Consider the following 18,983-nt stretch of genomic DNA (forward strand, 5'->3'; position numbering starts at 1 on the left):
GTAAGGGTAGGAGTACAATAATGAAATGAATGTCTATGCATGTCAAATTCTCAGAACCTAGTCTAAGCCCTCATCATCTATTTGGCTTCCAGAACTTTGGTAGCCAACCCTATTACACATTCCCAGAAGCAGAATGAAGGAGCCTCCTCTAGGAAATCAGGTCTAAAGATACTGACATTAGAGAATTATCAGTGAAACAGACTAGGCAGATGACCCTGCAGTGAAACTCATAGCCCACAATTCCACTCAGAGCTTTTATCTACCTCTCTTAAATATAAAGAGATAATCAAGATCAACAGACAGATGAGAAAAGCTTATAAAGTAAAAGAGACTAAAGCAAACAAGACACTTAAAAAAAAGAGGGGTACCTGGTGGCTCAGTCAGTTACACATCTGACTCTTGATGTAGGCTCAGGTTGTGGTCTCAGGGTCGTGAGACTGACCCCCGCACTGAGCTCTGCATTGGGCTCCCAGCTCAGCAGTGAGTCTGCTGGAGACTCCCTCTCCCTCTCCCCCCAACTCGCACTCGTGCATGCACACTCTCTCTCTTCCGTAAATAAATAAATCTTTAAAAATAAAAAAAAAGAGGGACACCTGGGTGGCTCAGTCGGTTAAGCATCTGCCTTCGGCTCAGGTCATGATCCCAGGGTCCTGGGATCAAGTCCCGCATCAGGCTCCCTGCTCTGCAGGGAGCCTACTTCTCTCTCTGCCTCTGCCTCTCTCTCTGTCTCTCATGAATAAATAAATAAAATCTTAAAAAAAAAAAAAAAAGAAATATAAGCTACATAGGGAGAAGAAAAAAAGCCACACCACCATCATCAAACTGTAAAGAATACTCTCAGGAGAAATAAATAAGATACCAAACTATGAAATGAAAACAGGATTGCCATAAAACGAAATATTCTGAGAACACCACCAAAAAATCTTAGAAATTCAAAGTATAGCCGCAGGAAAAAAACCCACTCAACAGAAGGTGAGAAAATAAAGTTGAGAAAATCTCCCCAAAAAAGCAAAGAGAAAATAGAAAAGATAAGAAAACTAGAGCATTATCCTAGAATGTTTATCATATCAATAATAAGAGTTCTAGAAAAAGCAAGTTTTGGGGCGGGGCTGGGCAGAAAAGGAGGAACAAAAAAGACATGATGAACATAGAAAGCAAAATGGTGTAAATCCAACTGTATGAATAATTACATTATTAACTGATAAACCCTCCAATCAAAAGGCAGAAACTGTCTATGATTCAACTTTATGCTGTCTACAATAGACATACATTTTTTTTGAGATTTATTTATTTATTTTAGAGAGAGAGAGATGGTGTGAGCAACTGGAGTGGGGGTGGGGCGGCAGAGGGAGAGGGAAAGAGAGAATTTCCAGCAAACTCCCTTTTGAGGGCAGAGCCCCATGTTCTCACCACCCTGAGATCATGACCTGAGCTGAAATCAAGAGTCAGAGGCCTAACAACTGAGCCACCCAGGCGCCCTACAACAGACATAATTTTTAAAAAATTTCTTATAAATTTATTACATAATATTATTATAATAATTATTATCAATAATAATAATATAAGAAACATAGATCTCTGTGGGGTGTATCACAACATCAGGATTAGGAGGCCTCAGGACTGGAGCAGAGGTGAAATCCCCTGGTTGCAACTCCATACAAAAGGAGGGATGAAGCGGAACTGACCCTGTAAAGTTAAAAACCCAAATTGAACAGAACCAAAAACCCACAGGTGAGTGTGAGACCGAGTGTGTACGTGGCAGTCTGTTACAGTGACTGCTGCTGTGTGTGTGACCCGGTCTGTTGGTGAAGGGGTTACTGGGTGTGACTCCGCCCAGGGAATGGGGCCAGTGGGCCAGGGCAGGGCAGGCGGGCACAGACTGGCATACCAGGCCCCTGGGCTGTGAAAACTTCAGTTTTCTGGGTTTTTTTTTTTTTAATTATTTTTTGTTTTTTAATTTAAAAAAGACAGAAATACAAACAGAAACTTGTGAGTGATATGGATGGAACTTAGTGCAGACTCCAAACTTTATGTTTAAAAACGTCCAGGGCCCCCCACAGGTCATTGCTGAGTGTGAGGAGTCACAGTAAGGGGGGCTGGGGTGTCCTCTAGGGTCTTTGCCTCTCCCCAGGGCTTGCGGTGGCCTGACTCTAGGGGTCCTCTATGAACCCCCCAGAAGCCCAAATTTGGGGAGGGGCATACTTCAGATTCCAAGATACAAATAGGTTGAAGACAAAAGGATGGAAAAAAACATATACCATGCAAACAAAAGCCAAAAAAAGCTGGAGCATCTATGTTAATTAATATCAGACAAAACAGACTGTAAGAAAATGCTACTAGCACAGTGAATTTTATAATAAAAGGGTCAATTCATTACAAAAATAAAACAATTATAAACATATGCATCTAACATTAGAGCCCCAAAATATACACAGAGCAAAAACCGAGAACTAAAGGAAAAAACAAATTCAAAAATAAAGGTTGTAGACTTCCACTCTCAGTAATGGATAGATCAAGTGAGATGGGAAATCCACATAGATATAGCAGGCCTGAACAAACGAACAACCACCCAGACCTAACTGACATCTACAGAACACGCCATCAACAACTGCAGAATGCATATTCAGGACCATTTCCTAGGTCACAAAACAAGTCTCGATTAGTTTAAAAGCACTGAAATCATACAAAGCATGCTCTTCCACCACAATGGAATTAAATTAGAAATCAACAACAGAAGGAAATTTGGAAAATCCACAAATCTGTGAATCTTAAACAACATACTCCTAAATAAACAATGAGTTAAAGAAGAATCACAAGGGAAAGTATAAAAATAGGCCATAGCATACATGCATATATAAAGCAACGGTCAATGAGTTCTTGAATACTAAATATGTGATTATCAAAATAACTTTAATAGTAGGGTTGGAAAATAAAATAGAACATGGGGAAAAAAAATAAGTAACAGAAATCAGAGAAAAGATTATAAAGAATCAGTTTATGACCAAGAAGTGCTCCAGAAGGAGAGAACATAAAAAAATGGAGAGGAAATAACAGAAAGAAATTGCCAGACCTTACGAGATACCAGCTTTCAGGTTAACAGGCTGAGTGTCCAACACATTGAAGAAAACACACACACACCTCCCTCACAAAATTTCAGAATGATAAAAAGGTCTTAAATTCTAGGAAGGAAAAAAAACCTATTACATATAAAGGAATAACATTAGAATGATATCAGTTTTATCAACATTGGATGCTAAGAGATAACGAGAAAATGTCTTCAGTTTGGAGGAAATCTATTTTGAACCTAGAATTTTATATCCATTCAAAATATCATTTAAATCAACAGTAAAATAACATTTTTAGACATGCAAGGACTCTGAAAATTTACTTCCTGTGTACTTTTCAGCAGTTATTTGAGGGTGAGCTATAACAAAATGAACATGAAAAACCAATAAAAGGGAAAAATAGGCCCACATTTTATCAACCATGTTCACTGGTATATGTTCAAGGTCTAAAATAGTGCCTGGCACAAAGCAGGTGCCCCATAATTATTTGCTAACTAACATGAGTTGAAAGAAATAATGGAATTAATGTAGGGATCCAGAGAAGAGAAATTCCAGAATGACAGCTGTAGTATAACCTACAAAGTAAATGGTCCAAATTAGTAGAGAAAGTTTGTTTCTCAGCCCAAGAAGCATGCCTTCAAGAAAAAGAAAGATTATAAGCAATAAATAGAATAACTAACACATTACCCAATATTAATGACGTAGTAAGGAAAACATGTTTCTTATCTCAATATGAAAAAAGTAATTAGAACTTCTAGGAAAAGCACAGCAAACTCATATAAATATGTCCGTATCAGAACATAATTATGGGCTGATGTGAGTGGCTAATTTGAGCAGCTGATTTGAAACAGAGTAGAAAAGAATCTATGTGGCCCTGACATTAGAAACAGTCTCCTTGAGTGGCATGGAGGTCATGACATCGGATCTGTAGAGAAGGAAATGTTATCCTGGCTCAGCAGAGAGTATTTACAGAGTCAATAAATAAACACAGTTTACCATTTTTCAGCTTCTATAATTAACTTATAAACCAAATACAAAAGACTGAGATCAGGTAACAGAAAACAATGTAACCATTGTCAAGCTTGTCAATATTTACATGTAAAGGTTCAGCTGAACACAGTGGGAAGTAGGAGAGAGGAAGAATGATGGAGGGAAGGGTTAAAGTATCAATACCCTCCTGTAATGTAATGGTGAGTTCAGGGTGACTGTTCAGACATTTTCCTAAAATATATTCCTATAAAGACATACTTTTACATAAGTGTATATATTAAGGTTTGAAGGTAAAATAGAAGAACTAAAATAATAACTATTCAAAATATGCAAGGGATAAATAGTATCCTCATTTTCATAGTAAGAAGTAAACAAATGTCGTCTCAAATTGATAAATCAAGTATTAAAGTAAAAACACATCATTGATGGGGCACATGGGTGACTCAGTCGATTAAGTGTCTGAATTTGGCTCAGGTCATGACCTTGGGGTCCTGGGATCGAGCCCTGCATCAGGTTCCCTGCTCAGCGGAGTCTGCTTGTCCCTCTCCTTCTGCCCCCCTCCCCTGCTCATGCGTGCTCTCTCTCTCAAATAAATAAATAAAATCTTAAAAAAAAAAAGCAAATACCTCATTTAGAACTTTGGAAAACTAAGAACTGGGACTGACAGGGGTGGGAAAGAGAAACAAAAAAACTTTTTTATAGTAACTATACCACCTTATAATGTACATGCATTACTTGAATAAAAATTCAAAAGGGGGGAACATAAAATAAGCTAGATAGTATATTCCTTTTATCACAGCATTTTAATTTAACAGTATTATATTCTAGTAAACTTTGCATGACATCTTTTTGAGAATTAAGGTACTAAAAAGGATTATACTTTCTTGTCTTTCTGCTATAATACATGTTTTCAGATTCTCAAGCATTTCTAAAGCTAACAGTAAAGTCTATTTATGCCTTTAAAATTCCAAAGGAGGGGCGCCTGGGTGGCTCAGTTGTTAAGCGTCTGCCTTCGGCTCAGGTCATGATCCCAGAGTCCTGGGATCGAGCCCCGCATCGGGCTCCCTGCTCAGCAGGAAGCCTGCTTCTCCCTCTCCCACTCCCCCTGCTTGTGCTCCCTCTCTCGCTCTCTGTCAAATAAATAAATAAATAAATAAATCTTAAAAAAAAAAAAGGTAAAATTCCAAAGGAAATAAGCCTCTGTAAACTATTCCAAAACCAAGACACTATTAAACTGTTATAAGTGGCAACTCAATTTTAACTATTTGCTTAAAGTACCTGACATTTCGTATTTACGTTCCTCTTTTAAGATTTGCTCTAATTAATAGCTTAGGACCCATGTAATAAACATTCAAATAGTTGACCCGACTGCGGTAAATAATTTAGACACAGAATTACTAAGCCATAAAGACCGAAGAGAACATGACATTGAAAAGTCATTGAAAGGGTGCCTGGCTGGCTCAGTCAGTAGAGCATGTGACTCTTGATCTCAGCGTTGTGAGTTCAAGCCCCACATTGGGTGTAGAGGTTACTTAGAAAATAAATAAAAATTAAAATAAAAAACAGAAAAAGAAAAGTCACTGAAAAACACTGAAGGAGGTAAATGGCATCGAACAATTCTAATGAATTATTTCAATGTCATTCTACTAGTCAGTTTGTCAGTAAAAACTGAATACTATTTTTTCTTTTTTTTAAGATTTTATTTATTTTTTGACAAAGAGACAGCAGGAGAGGGAACACAAGCAGGGGGAGTGGGAGAGGGAGAAGCAGGCTTCCCACTGAGCAGGGAGCCCGATGTGGGACTCGATCCCAGGACGCTGGGATCATGACCTTAGCTGAAGGCAGACGCTTAACGACTGAGCCACCCAGGTGCCCAACACTATTGTTTCTAAGAAATCAAATCTAATACATTAAAATGTCATGACGTATCATCAAAAACAATCCCTTGGAACCCCTAGTTTCCAAGTTCAAAAATGCCACTGATACAGACAGTTATAAAGTGAAACAATATTCCCTAGCTTGTTTATTACTTCTAGTTTTCTCCAGTTAACTGCCACTCTTGATAACAATATCTGTGGAAAAGAGTCAACTCTTGATTGCTTCCAGATCCTAGTTTAAATTTAAATGGATGTGAGAAAAAATGCTAGCTCCTATTTCCATCAGCAAGGTTCCACTGCTTTCCTCTTGCCTATTTTCCACTGATGCGATCAGAGAAAGAAACAGCCTCAATTTCACAGGAGAATGAATGCAATTTCAGTCGCTATATACAGGTAACAGGGAAAGAAGAGTAATTCTAGTTGTAAGTTCAGAAAACAACACACATTGTGAGTTAATTCCAGTTTGTTCATAGGGATGAAGAAGTAAAACCTTTCATTTTGCAACTGGAAAACTTACCAGATTAACAAGTATGCTCAATTGTTTGCTATACCCCAAAAAGATTTCCTCACATTTATTCATTTTCATTCAAAAGGGTTTACTGAACACCTTCAATGAGTACTGTACGTGCTGAAACACAACAGTGGCCAAGATAGTATCTTTTCTTTTAAAGAGTTTACAATGTATTAGAAAAAGAGAGGCAATAAAAAAGTAATTATGGCAAAATATGATTCACATCATGACAGTGGAAATACGGGGTACTATGAAAGTAAACCCAGTCTAAAAAGTCAGAGAAGGTCTCCTGAAGAATATATTTAAATTCAAACCTATGAGTAGGACAAAAAGAAGACATTTAGTCCAGTATTTGAAAATAGTTGCACAACCATAAATCCTTTGATTATGAGTACAAATTTTCCTTTTCAGTGACAGATGAAATATGAGTTTCCTATGACTGCCAAAAATGCTTTTAAAAATATTAAAATCTATTAGACAATCATGGTTTAACTGCTTCGTTCAGATTTTTTTTAATGCATTCTATCTACTTCTCCACACAGTGACTATTTCTTAGATTTAGTGAAATACTTTGTTTCCTTTAAGGAAAGTCTGTTATAATAATAGCAGTAGTAGAACATAAAGCAGCCACATAAAATTATAACTTTTTATTATCTAATTTACCTTTACAGAGTAATTCCTCTCATCTAAACATCTCAAGATGTTTTCACGTTAGCATAAAAATAAAAATTGTTTCATTCTATGAAGTGTAAGCAGCAAGTCTCAGAATTACTATTTAGAAATTTTAACAAAACACACTTTGCTTTTTAAGGGTCTTAGCAAAACATTAATTTTTATAGATTTTTAAAGCTTCCTCTAGATATCATTCTCATACAATATAAAACTAAAATGAAATTTTAAATAAGGCAGAACTTTACCAAATGTTATCTACTTACACATTTAAAGGCAGAACATAGTAGCAATTTAAAAGAGAAATAACAAAAAACAAAACTTCCCAAAAAAGCCTAACTAGAAAATGGACAATGCTGGGGAGTTAATATTTCAGAGTATCTGTTTCGGTAACTTTAGGTCAAGTACAAATACTTTGAGATGATCAGTCACTTACATAACATTTACAAAATTAAGACAACATACAGACAAGGCTTCAGGGAAACAGAAACTGGGGGGTTTGTAAGGTCAAATTTAACCTAATTATCCATTAACTGTGATCTAGGGAAGGTTTTTTAAATCTTTGCCAGTCAGTTTCCTCACATGTAAAATGGTTTTACCACCTACCTCACAGCATTAGTGTGAAGATTGGGTGTTAGATGTCTGGGTACAAAGGAGCCCTCAATACATATCAATCGCTGGAGAGTTAAAGCCTGAGAAAGATGTGCTCTCTCTCCACCATTCCTCCCAAATGCTCCACTACATATCCAGAGAAAACAAGGAAATGCCTCACCGTACCAAGAGAAGAGTAGCTGATGATTTCCTTTTTGATCCTGCACTGGGGAAGAGTAAGAGGGACAAATGCCTTTCTAGCTTCCTGATACCTCGGCTAGAGAGAGACTGGGTCTGGCTATGACACACAGTGCAGACTGGAGTGCAAGTGGCTGGAATCACAGTCACCAGTTAGGAGGGATACTGTAAGTTTTTAAAAATCCCTATGATGTACTTTTACTTGTATTAATCTCATTTAATCTTCAAAGTAGCCCTTATGTCATGTCATATATTCTTGGCTTTTCTTCCACCCGTAATAATTTTTCTTTCACAATTTATTTTTTGCTGGCTGGGTCCTTATTCTTCATTAAACTTTAATTAGTATATCCAAGGATTCAGCCCTAACACCTCTTCCAATACCCTTTAAGATGTCCTTAGATCTCTCATCCAGTCTCTAGGTTTTAGGTTTTTTATTTTTATTTTTTTTTATTTTTTTATTTAAAAAAAAATTTTTTTTTTTAAGATTTTATTTATTTATTTGACAGAGAGAGAGAGAGAGAACAAGTAGGCAGAGAGGCAGGCAGAGGCAGAGGGAGAAGCAGGCTCCCCGCTGAGCAGGGAGCCCGATGTGGGGCTCGATCCCAGGACCCTGGGATCATGACCTGAGCCGAAGGCAGCGGCTTAACCGACTGAGCCACCCAGGTGCCCCTATTTTTATTTTTTTTAAAGATTTTATTTATTTATTTGACAGAGAGAGAGAGAGAGAGAGAGAGAGACAGCGAGAGAGGGAACACAAGCAGGGGGAGTGGGAGAGGGAGAAGCAGGCCTCCTGCCAAGCAGGGAGACCGATGCGGGGCTCTATCCCAGGACCCAGGGATCATGACCCAGGCCAAAGGCAGACGCCCAATGACTAAGCCACCCAGGTGCCCCTATGTTTTAAATGCCATTCATATGCAGATGATGACCTTCAAATTCTTTTCTCTAGCTCTAATCTCTCTAGTTTCAGACCCACATATACAACTATCTACTTGACATCTCCATGTGGATATAACAGATGCTGTCAATACCTGCTCATATCCCTTTGTAATTTCCCTGCTTAAACCCTCCAATTGCTTCCCATTGCAATTAAAATCCAAACTTTTAGCCTATGATCCTACATAATCTAGTTACTCCCACCTTTCCAATCTTCTCTCCTATAATTCATCCTCCTATTCATTAAGTTAGAACCACAGTGGACTTCCTATTCTTCAAATATTTCAAAACTTATTTCTACCTAAAACTTTTGCATTTGTCTGTTCTCTTTTTATCTCCAGTTCTTCAAGTGACTAGCTCTTATCTGTATCATTCAGGTCTTGGTTCAAATGGCACCTCCTCAGAAAGGCCATCCCTGACACCCATCCCTTCACTTCCCAATCAATGTCTGTGGTCACTTACTTACATCATTCAATTGTATTTCTTCATAGCACTTACAATCTGAAATCATCTTATTTATATGACTCACTCCAAACCTTTGAAAATTAAATATCAGCTCATACTAGGGATAGTATTATCCCTAGCACCTAAAAGCAATACCTAGATCGTAGTAAGGACTCAAATATTTATGAATCTGAATTAAGGGCACAGTATAAGCTCGAAATTCAAATGTACAGCTATGATTCCTAAGCATATGGAGCTTTATTCCACAATAGGCTGCCTATTCCAGTAAATGTGCATCCTCTGGGACAGCAGTTGTGGAAGACAAGTATACAACTGTAGTTTGCACAGGTGCAGAGTAGATTATTCCACCACTAAAGTACAGTGGCAAACTCAAACCACCAGCCCTTCTGTAACATATATAAAATAATAACAAAAAGAAAACTGTTAACTGTAAATGCAAGAAACATTATTTGTTATAGGTAATTCAAGGTCTTAAATAGCACTTACAGTTCAGACGGGTATATAGCAAATTCTGTAAGTCTTTTCTAAATCTAGGGTGTTAATCTCAGAGAAGTGAGAAATAAAGTATGTAAGTGGAAGTAAAGTAAGTGATAGGCATTATCTTAGAAATATTCATAAAGAAGAATCCCTAGACTGCCTGCAAATAGAGAAATATGCAGGGGAAAAAGGCAGAAATATGAAGACAAATAGGGAATTGTGAAGCAGTTTCCACCTACTTAGATGTAAAAATGGAATTCAGGCATCAAATGAATTAGAACATTAATTCTAATTAATTAGAGCTATTCTTAAGCTCGTCCTGTATCAAACACCAGATAAAGAAATATTATTTAAAGGGTAAATTGATGAGATTGCTGTAATTAATAAAAAACAAATTTGTAAGTGTATATCCTTAATTTCATAAAGTATTTATCCAAAGTTGACATCAGGTTGGGAAAGGGCACTTTTAGTCCCAGAACTGTTTATAAACTAAAACCAATGTTCTATGAAGGGGAGAAATCACCTCTTACTCAAGAATACCCAAGAACCAGACTCACCGATCTTCTAAAACTTTAATGGTTTCATGGAGGACTTTCTGTTGCTCTCTCAGCTGTTGATTTTTGGTGAAGAATTCCTCTAGTCTCTGTGCGTCTCTAAAAGTCAAGAAATAAGTTTTTAAAAAAATCTTAATAGGATAATCATCACAACAGGATAATTCTACTATAAGAACCGCAAAGTATGGTCTCAACCATAACATGTATTTCTTGTATTAAAATAAATAACTTCAAAGGTATAGTTTAAATATCTTGTTAATCACAGTTCAAATTATACTACAATTTGTTCTGTAGTATTTTATGTACTATGAAGGTATTGTTCTAAGTACCAGGCATTCATTATACGATGCTGGAACACAGAGGAAGGAGTGGATTCTGATGCCATTATTGACTCAATGTTGTCAAAAAAGCTATTAAAATGTACATTGTTTTTTATTATTTTGTCTACATTTGTTAATGTAAGTAACAGATACCTCCACTCATCTCTATTCCAACTAGGGGAGATTTATACTTTCTATCTTATTAATTTCTGTATTGCCTAAACTTATTTGATATTACTTTTAAGCCAGAGCTAATAGTGGAGTGGAAGCACATGAACCCTATATCCTAACACCTAGGTTTGAATCTCAGCTCTCAGTTATCAGCTGTGTGACCTAGTGCAAGTCACCTAACTCTTTGTGCCTCAAAAAATGTGGATACATTAATACCTTTCTAATAAGACATTTGCAAGGACTAAACACTAATGTATGTATAGCATGCAGAACAGTACAAGCACTTAGTAAGTTCTATTTAAGTGCTTATCATCGTGATTTTATAGTCAAGAAAAAACAAAGACATCTAAAATTTTCTTCTAGTAGATTACCTGATTACTTTCCAAGGTAGTGTCATATTCTACCCCTCCATCATATTTTTAAAAATCACATTATTATATAAAGTATGCATATAATTTAATTCTAAGAAAACCCATTAGAAATTTGACTGGAATTTTCTCTATGGTCTTGAAGATGAAAAAGATAATACTGTGATTGAAACATCTTCCCCAGTCCCCTCAAGGGTCTAAAATATCAAATGACAAACTAGTCCACTACAAAAAGTAGATGTCAAAACGATTGTGTCAAAATGGCTAGAATGTAATATCACTGGCAGCAAAACAGTTAAACAACCAAGTAAAAATGTCAGATACCCAAAATAGAGGGTACTTTGTACATACTGGTGGAATAATTGATATTGAATGAAAAATGAAAAATCAATACATCTAAGAGTAACAGCCTACTGCATATAGTTCTGTAGTGTATGTAGATATTTGAAATTTTGGAAATAATATAGTGATAGCTGAAACTCATTAATTTGGCTGTTTCTCACTTAATTAAAGAAAAGATTGTCTAATACTTCTAGAAATATATTTAATTCAGAGGCAGTACCAAGCTTTCATTGATCCCACTTTGCAAACAAATATAACCAAATTAAGAACTTATCTAAATTTGGGGGAAAAATTGAACACATTTTCTAAATTAACAGATTGTTAGCTGCCAGCACCCATTTGAATTTATTATTTAATCTAACTAATCTGTATCATAAAAATATAACAATCAAATATTACATTCCAGATCATATATTGAAGAATTACACACACACAAACACACACACACACACACACACTCTCTCTCTCTCTCTCTCTCTCTAAAGGAATGAAAAGTTCATAGCAAAATGTTTTTTCTTAAATTATGAACAAAAGAGGGCGCCTGGGTGGCTCAGTTGGTTAAGCGACTGCCTTCGGCTCAGGTCATGATCCTGGAGTCCCTGGATCGAGTCCCGCATCGGGCTCCCTGCTCGGCAGGAAGCCTGCTTCTCCCTATGACCCTCACCCCTCTCATGTGCTCTCTCTCTCTCATTCTCTCTTTCTCAAATAAATAAATAAAATTAAAAAAAAAAATTATGAACAAAAGAGAAAACTTTGTAATAGTAATGTTATGTCTGATTATCCTACATCTACATATTCTATTCCTGTCTATTTAGAATGATTCAGAACATAATAGAATTTGTTTTAAAACCAAATAGACTGATGGCCTAAGTTCAAATTAAAACTAACCTTAATTACTTAACAAAATATTCATGTCAACTCAGTGGTAAACATAACGGGGTTCTACTAATTACAGGAATAATTTAACAAATTCCTTAAGAAAGCAAAATGATGAATTCTAAGTGATACAAAAAACAGTCATGCACTGTCAAAAAAATTAAAGTGAAATATATTGTAAGATAGCTCTAGTCATCCAAAGGAAGTTAGTTACTACTATACAAATAACCAACCTCAGGTGCCTGGGTGGTTCAGTCAGTTAACGGTCTGCCTTTGGCTCAGGTCATGATCCCAGGGTCTTGGGACCGAGTCCCGCAGTGGACTTCTTGCTCAGTGGGGAGTCTGCTTCTCCCTCTCCCCAACCACCCCCCACCTCATTCTCTCTCTCTCTTAAATAAATAAAATCTTTAAATAACAAAACAAAACAAAAACAAATAACCAATCTCACCTATCTAAAATAAGCTCAATGTATCCATCCCATAGGCAGCATTTTATTGGAGACTCAGTATCATTTTCCTAGTAGGTAGCTTTCTGTCTTTCTGAGGTAAATGAACATTTTATTTTTTTTAAAGTTTTATTTATTTATTTGAGAGAGAGAGAGAGAGAGAGAGCAATGAGTGGGGGTGAGGGGCAGAGGGAGAAGCAGGCTCTCCACTGAGCGGGGAGCCAGACACAGGGCTCAATTCCAGGACTCCAGGATCATGACCCGAGCCAAAAGCAGATGCCCAACCAACTGAACCACCCAAGTGCCCTGGTAAATGAACATTTTAAATAAATGGCATGTAAATAATAACTGGCATGTAAAAGTGGGTAAATCTTGTATATGAAAATGTAACTGTAAAATGATAGATAACAAACCCATATACTACATATGCCAGTCTTCTCATTACTTTAAAATCAATGTCATATACTGGAGGGATAGAGGAGCACTGTAGTGAGAGACATAGGTACCACTATGAATAAAGAAAATGGAGAAAATTGTATGTGTTCAAGTTATACTCTCCATAAACTTTATTTTTTATAAGGAATTAAAAGTATGAGAACAGTCCTGCACAACTGCAGGATTTTTTTTTTTAGTTTTTAAAATTTCTTAATTTCAAAAATAATTTAAGGGGCACATGAGTGGTTCAGTTGGTTAAGTGTCTACCTTCAGTTCAGGTCATGATCCCGGAGTCCTCGGATCGAGAGGGGAGCCCGCTTCTCATTCTGCCTCTGCCCCTTTCCCCTGCTCGTGCTCTCTTTCTCTCAAATAAATAAAATCTTAAAAAAAAAAATTAACTTAGAAGGGTTTATTTGTAGGTGGGTAGTTTATACTTTAGAATTTTTAAACTTCTTGGCAGCTTTAAAGGGAATTATCTTGATTATTATAAAGCTGGATGGCTGAATATGGTAAATCTTATCTTTATATTTCCTAAGTGGAAATTAAAGTAGTTACTATTTTTCTTTAAAGAAAGGCAAATAAATAGGATGATCAGATTCACTAATTGGCCATTAAGACAGTCAATCGGTTGGTAAGTAATGGATATACATTGGCAAAAACAGATGTAGTCCATGTTCACAAGCAGGTAAAAACAATCAGGTGGACCCAGCTTAAGTATAACTTTTCAAAACAATCTCATAATATTCAGTTGTCAACGTTTTTACATGTTTAATTTTATAAATGAATTTACGTAAGAGAAAAGCATTAACCATGTGTAGAGACAACTATCATCAAAACACAGGTCTGAAACAACCAAGTAATGGACAAAATATGGTATAATTATTGACTCCTCTTCTAATTACTTCTTCCCTAAAGATAGGGAATCCTGACCTTATAAATACAGCTATTCTAACAATATGGAAACAAGACATCCTGACTGTTCTTACACCCTAACTGTATACTGTAAAATATACTGAGATAGGGGGATTATGGTAATATAGGCAGTAAAAATAAAGGGAATTCAGTTACTTACCTGTGCTTCCAAAATGTACAACCCCAAGCTACCTGACGTACACAGGTACAAAGCAATCACAATATATATATATTATAAGGTTGCTAAAAGGATCAAATGACTCTGTAAACTACAAGTGAAGTAAGGCATTATTATCAGCTAGTGAAAAACCAGCTGGGTTTCCATTCTTTAAAATTCAAAAGTGTGGGGTACCTGGGTGGCTCAGCCAGTTAAGCATCTGCCTTCGACTCAGGTCATGATCCCAGGATCTTGGGATCTAGTCCCGCATCAGACTCCCTGCTCAGAAGGGAGTCTGCTTTTCCCTCTCCCTCTCCCCCCCTGCTCGTTCTCTCTTTCTCTCTCTCTCAAATAAATAAATAAAATCTTAAAAAAAAATTCAAAAGTGTTATAGATGATTTTTGAGAAAGTAAAATTTGGCAGTCATTTACAAATTTAAGAAGTTTTTCATGTGGCTGGTTATAGGTATAGAGAAATACATTCTGTGTAAAAAGTCTGTAATAAAAAAGTACATTCGTGATAAGCAAATCTAGATTGCTTCTAATTATGTGTCATCATTCAGTTGCAGGGAAATCTGATTCAAGCTAAGAGGAAATACTACCTTGTAGTTATAAATCTATCATTTAAAATAGTAATATTTTAGAAAATAGAATCCCTAGGCCTACATGAAGAATCCATTTTAATAAAACTAAATTCCTTTAAAAACACGCAGTGAATGAAATTTAAAATGTGCAGTCAAATAGCAAATATGGTAATTTCTGGGTTTCAGTACTGCTTATTTTTTTTTTTTAAGATTTTATTTATTTATTTAACAGAGAGAGCGAGAGAGCACAAGCAGGGGGAACAGCAGGCAGAGGAAGAAGCAGACTCCCCGCTGAGCAGGGAGCCTGACTCAGGACTCAATCCCAGGACCCCGGGATCATGACCTGAGCTGAAGGCAGACGCTTAACTGACTGAGCCACCCAGGCGCCCCTCAGAACTGCTTCTTAAAAGTGACCAACATTTTGATTAAAGGATGTCATTCTAATCAATGGTTGTTAATCCAGCATTAACAAGATCATTAATCAACACGGAACCAAGGCACAATATAAAGAACTCATTGTCTAACTACTAATCGACTCTGAAACATTACACTTTTGGTATTGGAAAAGCAGAGGTGGGGCGCCTGGGTGGCTCAGTCAGTTAAGCATCTCACTCGATTTCGGCTCAGGTCATGATTTCAGGGTGGTGAGATCAAGTTCAGAGCTGGGCTCCACCCTGAGGTGGAACCTGCTTAAAATGCTCTCTCTCCCTCTCCCTCTGCCCCGCCCCCTGCTCATGCACTGCCTGTGCGCTCATGCCTGCTCATGCCCGCACGCTCTCACTCTCTCTCAAAAAAAAAAAAAAAGGCCAGAGGCAATAAGTTTGGTATGGTACTTATCTTCTGATTAGCAATGTTTGTAGCAACCAACACTAGCTGGGCTATAAATAAAAATGAAGACGAAAACAACAGAATAAATACACTTCATAATTTTAAATTTCAAATGACTCAAAATACTTTCATCATTGAAAAGAAGTGTATTTATTCCTAAGTAAAACAAAGATGTTTCGCCTTTTTGGTTTCAAGTGGATTAAAAAAGAGAAATTTTACTTATTAACCAAGAAAATGATCCTGTTTTTCTCATCCAACTGACACAGTTTCAGTATTTTTGGAATAACTTTTATCATAGGAATTTACATATAGAGTTTTCTTCTGCAACTATGCAGATAATTCTGACATACATAAACGTAAGGTGATACCATCAATACAAATTAAAGTACATTAAAAGGCTGGCGAGTTTTTGAAATCCCTATTGCCCACAGAAACAAAAGGTAATTTGTGCCATAAAAGGAAATCATGCCCTCAGAGCGGCAATTCACTCTGAACTGTAGGAGTAGGACTAGACTAACTAGTGACATTTTTGGTCACCTATCCAACAGCCATTTCTTTCTCATTCCTTGCTAAAAGAATATTGAATTTCTTCAATATCCAACAGCTGCTTGAAGAGAAGCTGATCTCTCTAGACTCAGGGGATGAATGTTAATTTTTTTTCATTTTTTAAATGTTTCATCTTAAAATAATTTCAGATTTATTATAAACAAGTTATAAACAGAGAACAGAGTACCTGTATATCTATCACTCAACTTCTCAAAATGTTAACATCTTGCATAACCATAATACAACTGTGAACATCAAGAAATGAACATTGATACAATACTGTTTTTAAAAAAATTTTTTTTAAAGATTTTATTTATTTATTTGACAGAGAGAGAGACAGCGAGAGAAGGAACACAAGCAGCGGGAGTGGGAGAGGGAGAAGCAGGCTCCCCCCTGAGCAGGGAGCACAATGTGGGACTCGATCCCAGGACCCTGGGATCATGACCTGAGCCAAAGGAAGATGCTCAACGACTGAGCCACCCAGGCGCCCCTGATACAATACTGTTAACTAATCTACAGACCTTATTCAAATTTTTCCAATTGTCCCTCTAATGTCATTTTTCTGGTCCAGGATCTAATCCAGGACCCTACATTGCATTTAATGTCATGTCTCCTTCCATCTGTGATAGTCTGTCCATCTTTCTTTGTCTTTCACAATCTTGACATCTTTGAAAAGTACTGGCCAATTACTCTGACTGTCCTTCAACTTGGGTTTTTTTATGTTTCCCCATGATAAAATACGGGCTATGCATTTTTGGTAAGAATACCATAGGAGTAATGTTGTGCTCTTCTTAGTGCATCAAATCAGGAGGTACATGAGACTGACACATCTGATTTCTAGTTAACTTTGGTAGTTTAATTGAGATGAATTCTGCCTGGTTTCTCTGTTGTAATATTATAATTTTGCCCTTTGTAATTAGTAAGTATCTCATGGGGAGATACTTTGAGAACTTTGCAAAATCCTAACTGATACACACCCTAAGTGTACTATTCAGAAAAGGCTTAATTTCTAAGTTAAGAAACATCTCTCAATTGCTGGAAGTAAACATAAGAAACAGAGAAATGGATTATTCTATGGTTAGGATATTTAAAATGACACCTGTAAGGCAGGAATATGTACACTCTCAATAATACAAAGCACTTAAAAGTGTTGCTAATTAAATAGCATCATAAAATCATTCTTCAAAAAAACCCTGTCTTAAAAATTTATGATTTTATATTTTTGAATCTAAGTCATTTCCCATACATGATGGGTGTGAAAGAAAACTTTCCAATTTTCATTTTCAGATTATAATGGAGAAAAACAACTGGGTGTGTTTTGTTGGGTGGCTATTAATTCCAGCTTTTGGTTAGAGCCCTGGAAACTTTAGAAATATGAAGTAACTGAGGCCCATTGGTATGTATATACCACAATGCAAATGCGTTATTAGTCACAATATTAATTTTTGTTATGAGCAATAATATTCTATGATGCCATCTGCTTCAGATTCCTGAATGTGGAAGCCCTAAAGAACCATGGATAAAATCTGCTTCTGACTTAGAAAATCAGATCTGATTCTAGGCTTAATAACCAAAATAAGGGGTGCCTGGGTGGCTCAGTCGTTAAGCGTCTGCCTTTGGCTCAGGTCATGATCCCAGGGTCCCGGGATCGAGCCCCGCATCGGGCTACCTGCTCAGCGGGAAGCCTGCTTCTCCCTCTCCCACTCCCCCTGCTTGTGTTCCCTCTCTCGCTGTGTCTCTCTCTGTCAAATAAATAAATAAAATCTTTCAAAAAAAAAAAAATAACCAAAATAATTCAGGGGAACCTTTGGTAATTTCAAACTGGTTAAATAAAGGGATCTCATTTGTTCCCATTTCTTATATCAGTTCAGAAATCCCAGAATTATTCTCTTCCCCTCTTGCAATATCTTAAATTCCAGGTGTTAATCACAGTTGAGAAAAGAATGATATTAACAGATCAAAATGAATGTATAGACCAGTTCTCATCTTAATAAATACTTTATGGAAAAAAAATTATATATACATATACATCCATTTATATGTGTGCATGTATAAAAATTATATTAAAATGTAAAACAAGCAAATATTAACTAAGGATATACTCAAAATTAAATTAGTCTTTCTACCTTAGAATTCTGAAAAACTCATTGTCAACTATCTAAGGTCCACGCTGTAAAGCTAATTTCTTATAAATAAAACACTGAGGTCAAATAGGACATCAGTATCAATTACTTTAAAAATAAGAAATCAGTGTTACATACTAATACTTACAAAATTCGTTCCTTTTTCAGTTTGGTTACTTTTACTTGTAAACCTGAAAAAGAAAAAAAAACCCACGTATTTTATTTATACATTTACCATCTCTAAAGCAGTTGATCTGAGTTTATGAGTCTAATGCTACACTATTAAGTCACTCGACTCTGGGCTCTGAATAATGAGCCAGGTGCCATTAGTTTGGAGAGTGTATTTCCCTTACTTGTACCCTGAGGTCACAAAAGTATATCTGCAACATTACCGCTTTTAGTCTGTGACAGCTAAGTAGAATAAAATTTTCTCTACCTAAAGTGAGTTACTTCCTTTATAATAGCAGGGGCAAGCATATAATTAGAGGTTTACTATAAACGAAGGTCTATGTTCTGACATAGCCTATGCATTTGCTAACAGCAATTG

General features: G+C 36.4%; 1 protein-coding gene across 2 annotated transcripts in view; it reads right to left on the reverse strand.

Annotated features, from left to right (window-relative positions):
- Positions 1 to 18,983, reverse strand: part of RBBP8 (RB binding protein 8, endonuclease) — an 87,953-nt gene that overhangs the window by 52,024 nt on the left and 16,946 nt on the right. For both annotated transcript variants that reach the window (XM_032421381.1, XM_032421382.1), the window contains 2 exons: positions 18,585 to 18,627; positions 10,334 to 10,429 (listed from right to left, as the gene is read on the reverse strand). In XM_032421381.1, the coding sequence (XP_032277272.1) occupies positions 10,334 to 10,429; positions 18,585 to 18,627 (139 nt within the window). The remainder of the gene's footprint in view (positions 1 to 10,333; positions 10,430 to 18,584; positions 18,628 to 18,983) is intronic.

This window comes from Phoca vitulina, unplaced genomic scaffold (genome assembly GCF_004348235.1).
Source record: "Phoca vitulina isolate PV1807 unplaced genomic scaffold, GSC_HSeal_1.0 scaffold24, whole genome shotgun sequence".
Classification (NCBI taxonomy): domain Eukaryota; kingdom Metazoa; phylum Chordata; class Mammalia; order Carnivora; family Phocidae; genus Phoca; species Phoca vitulina.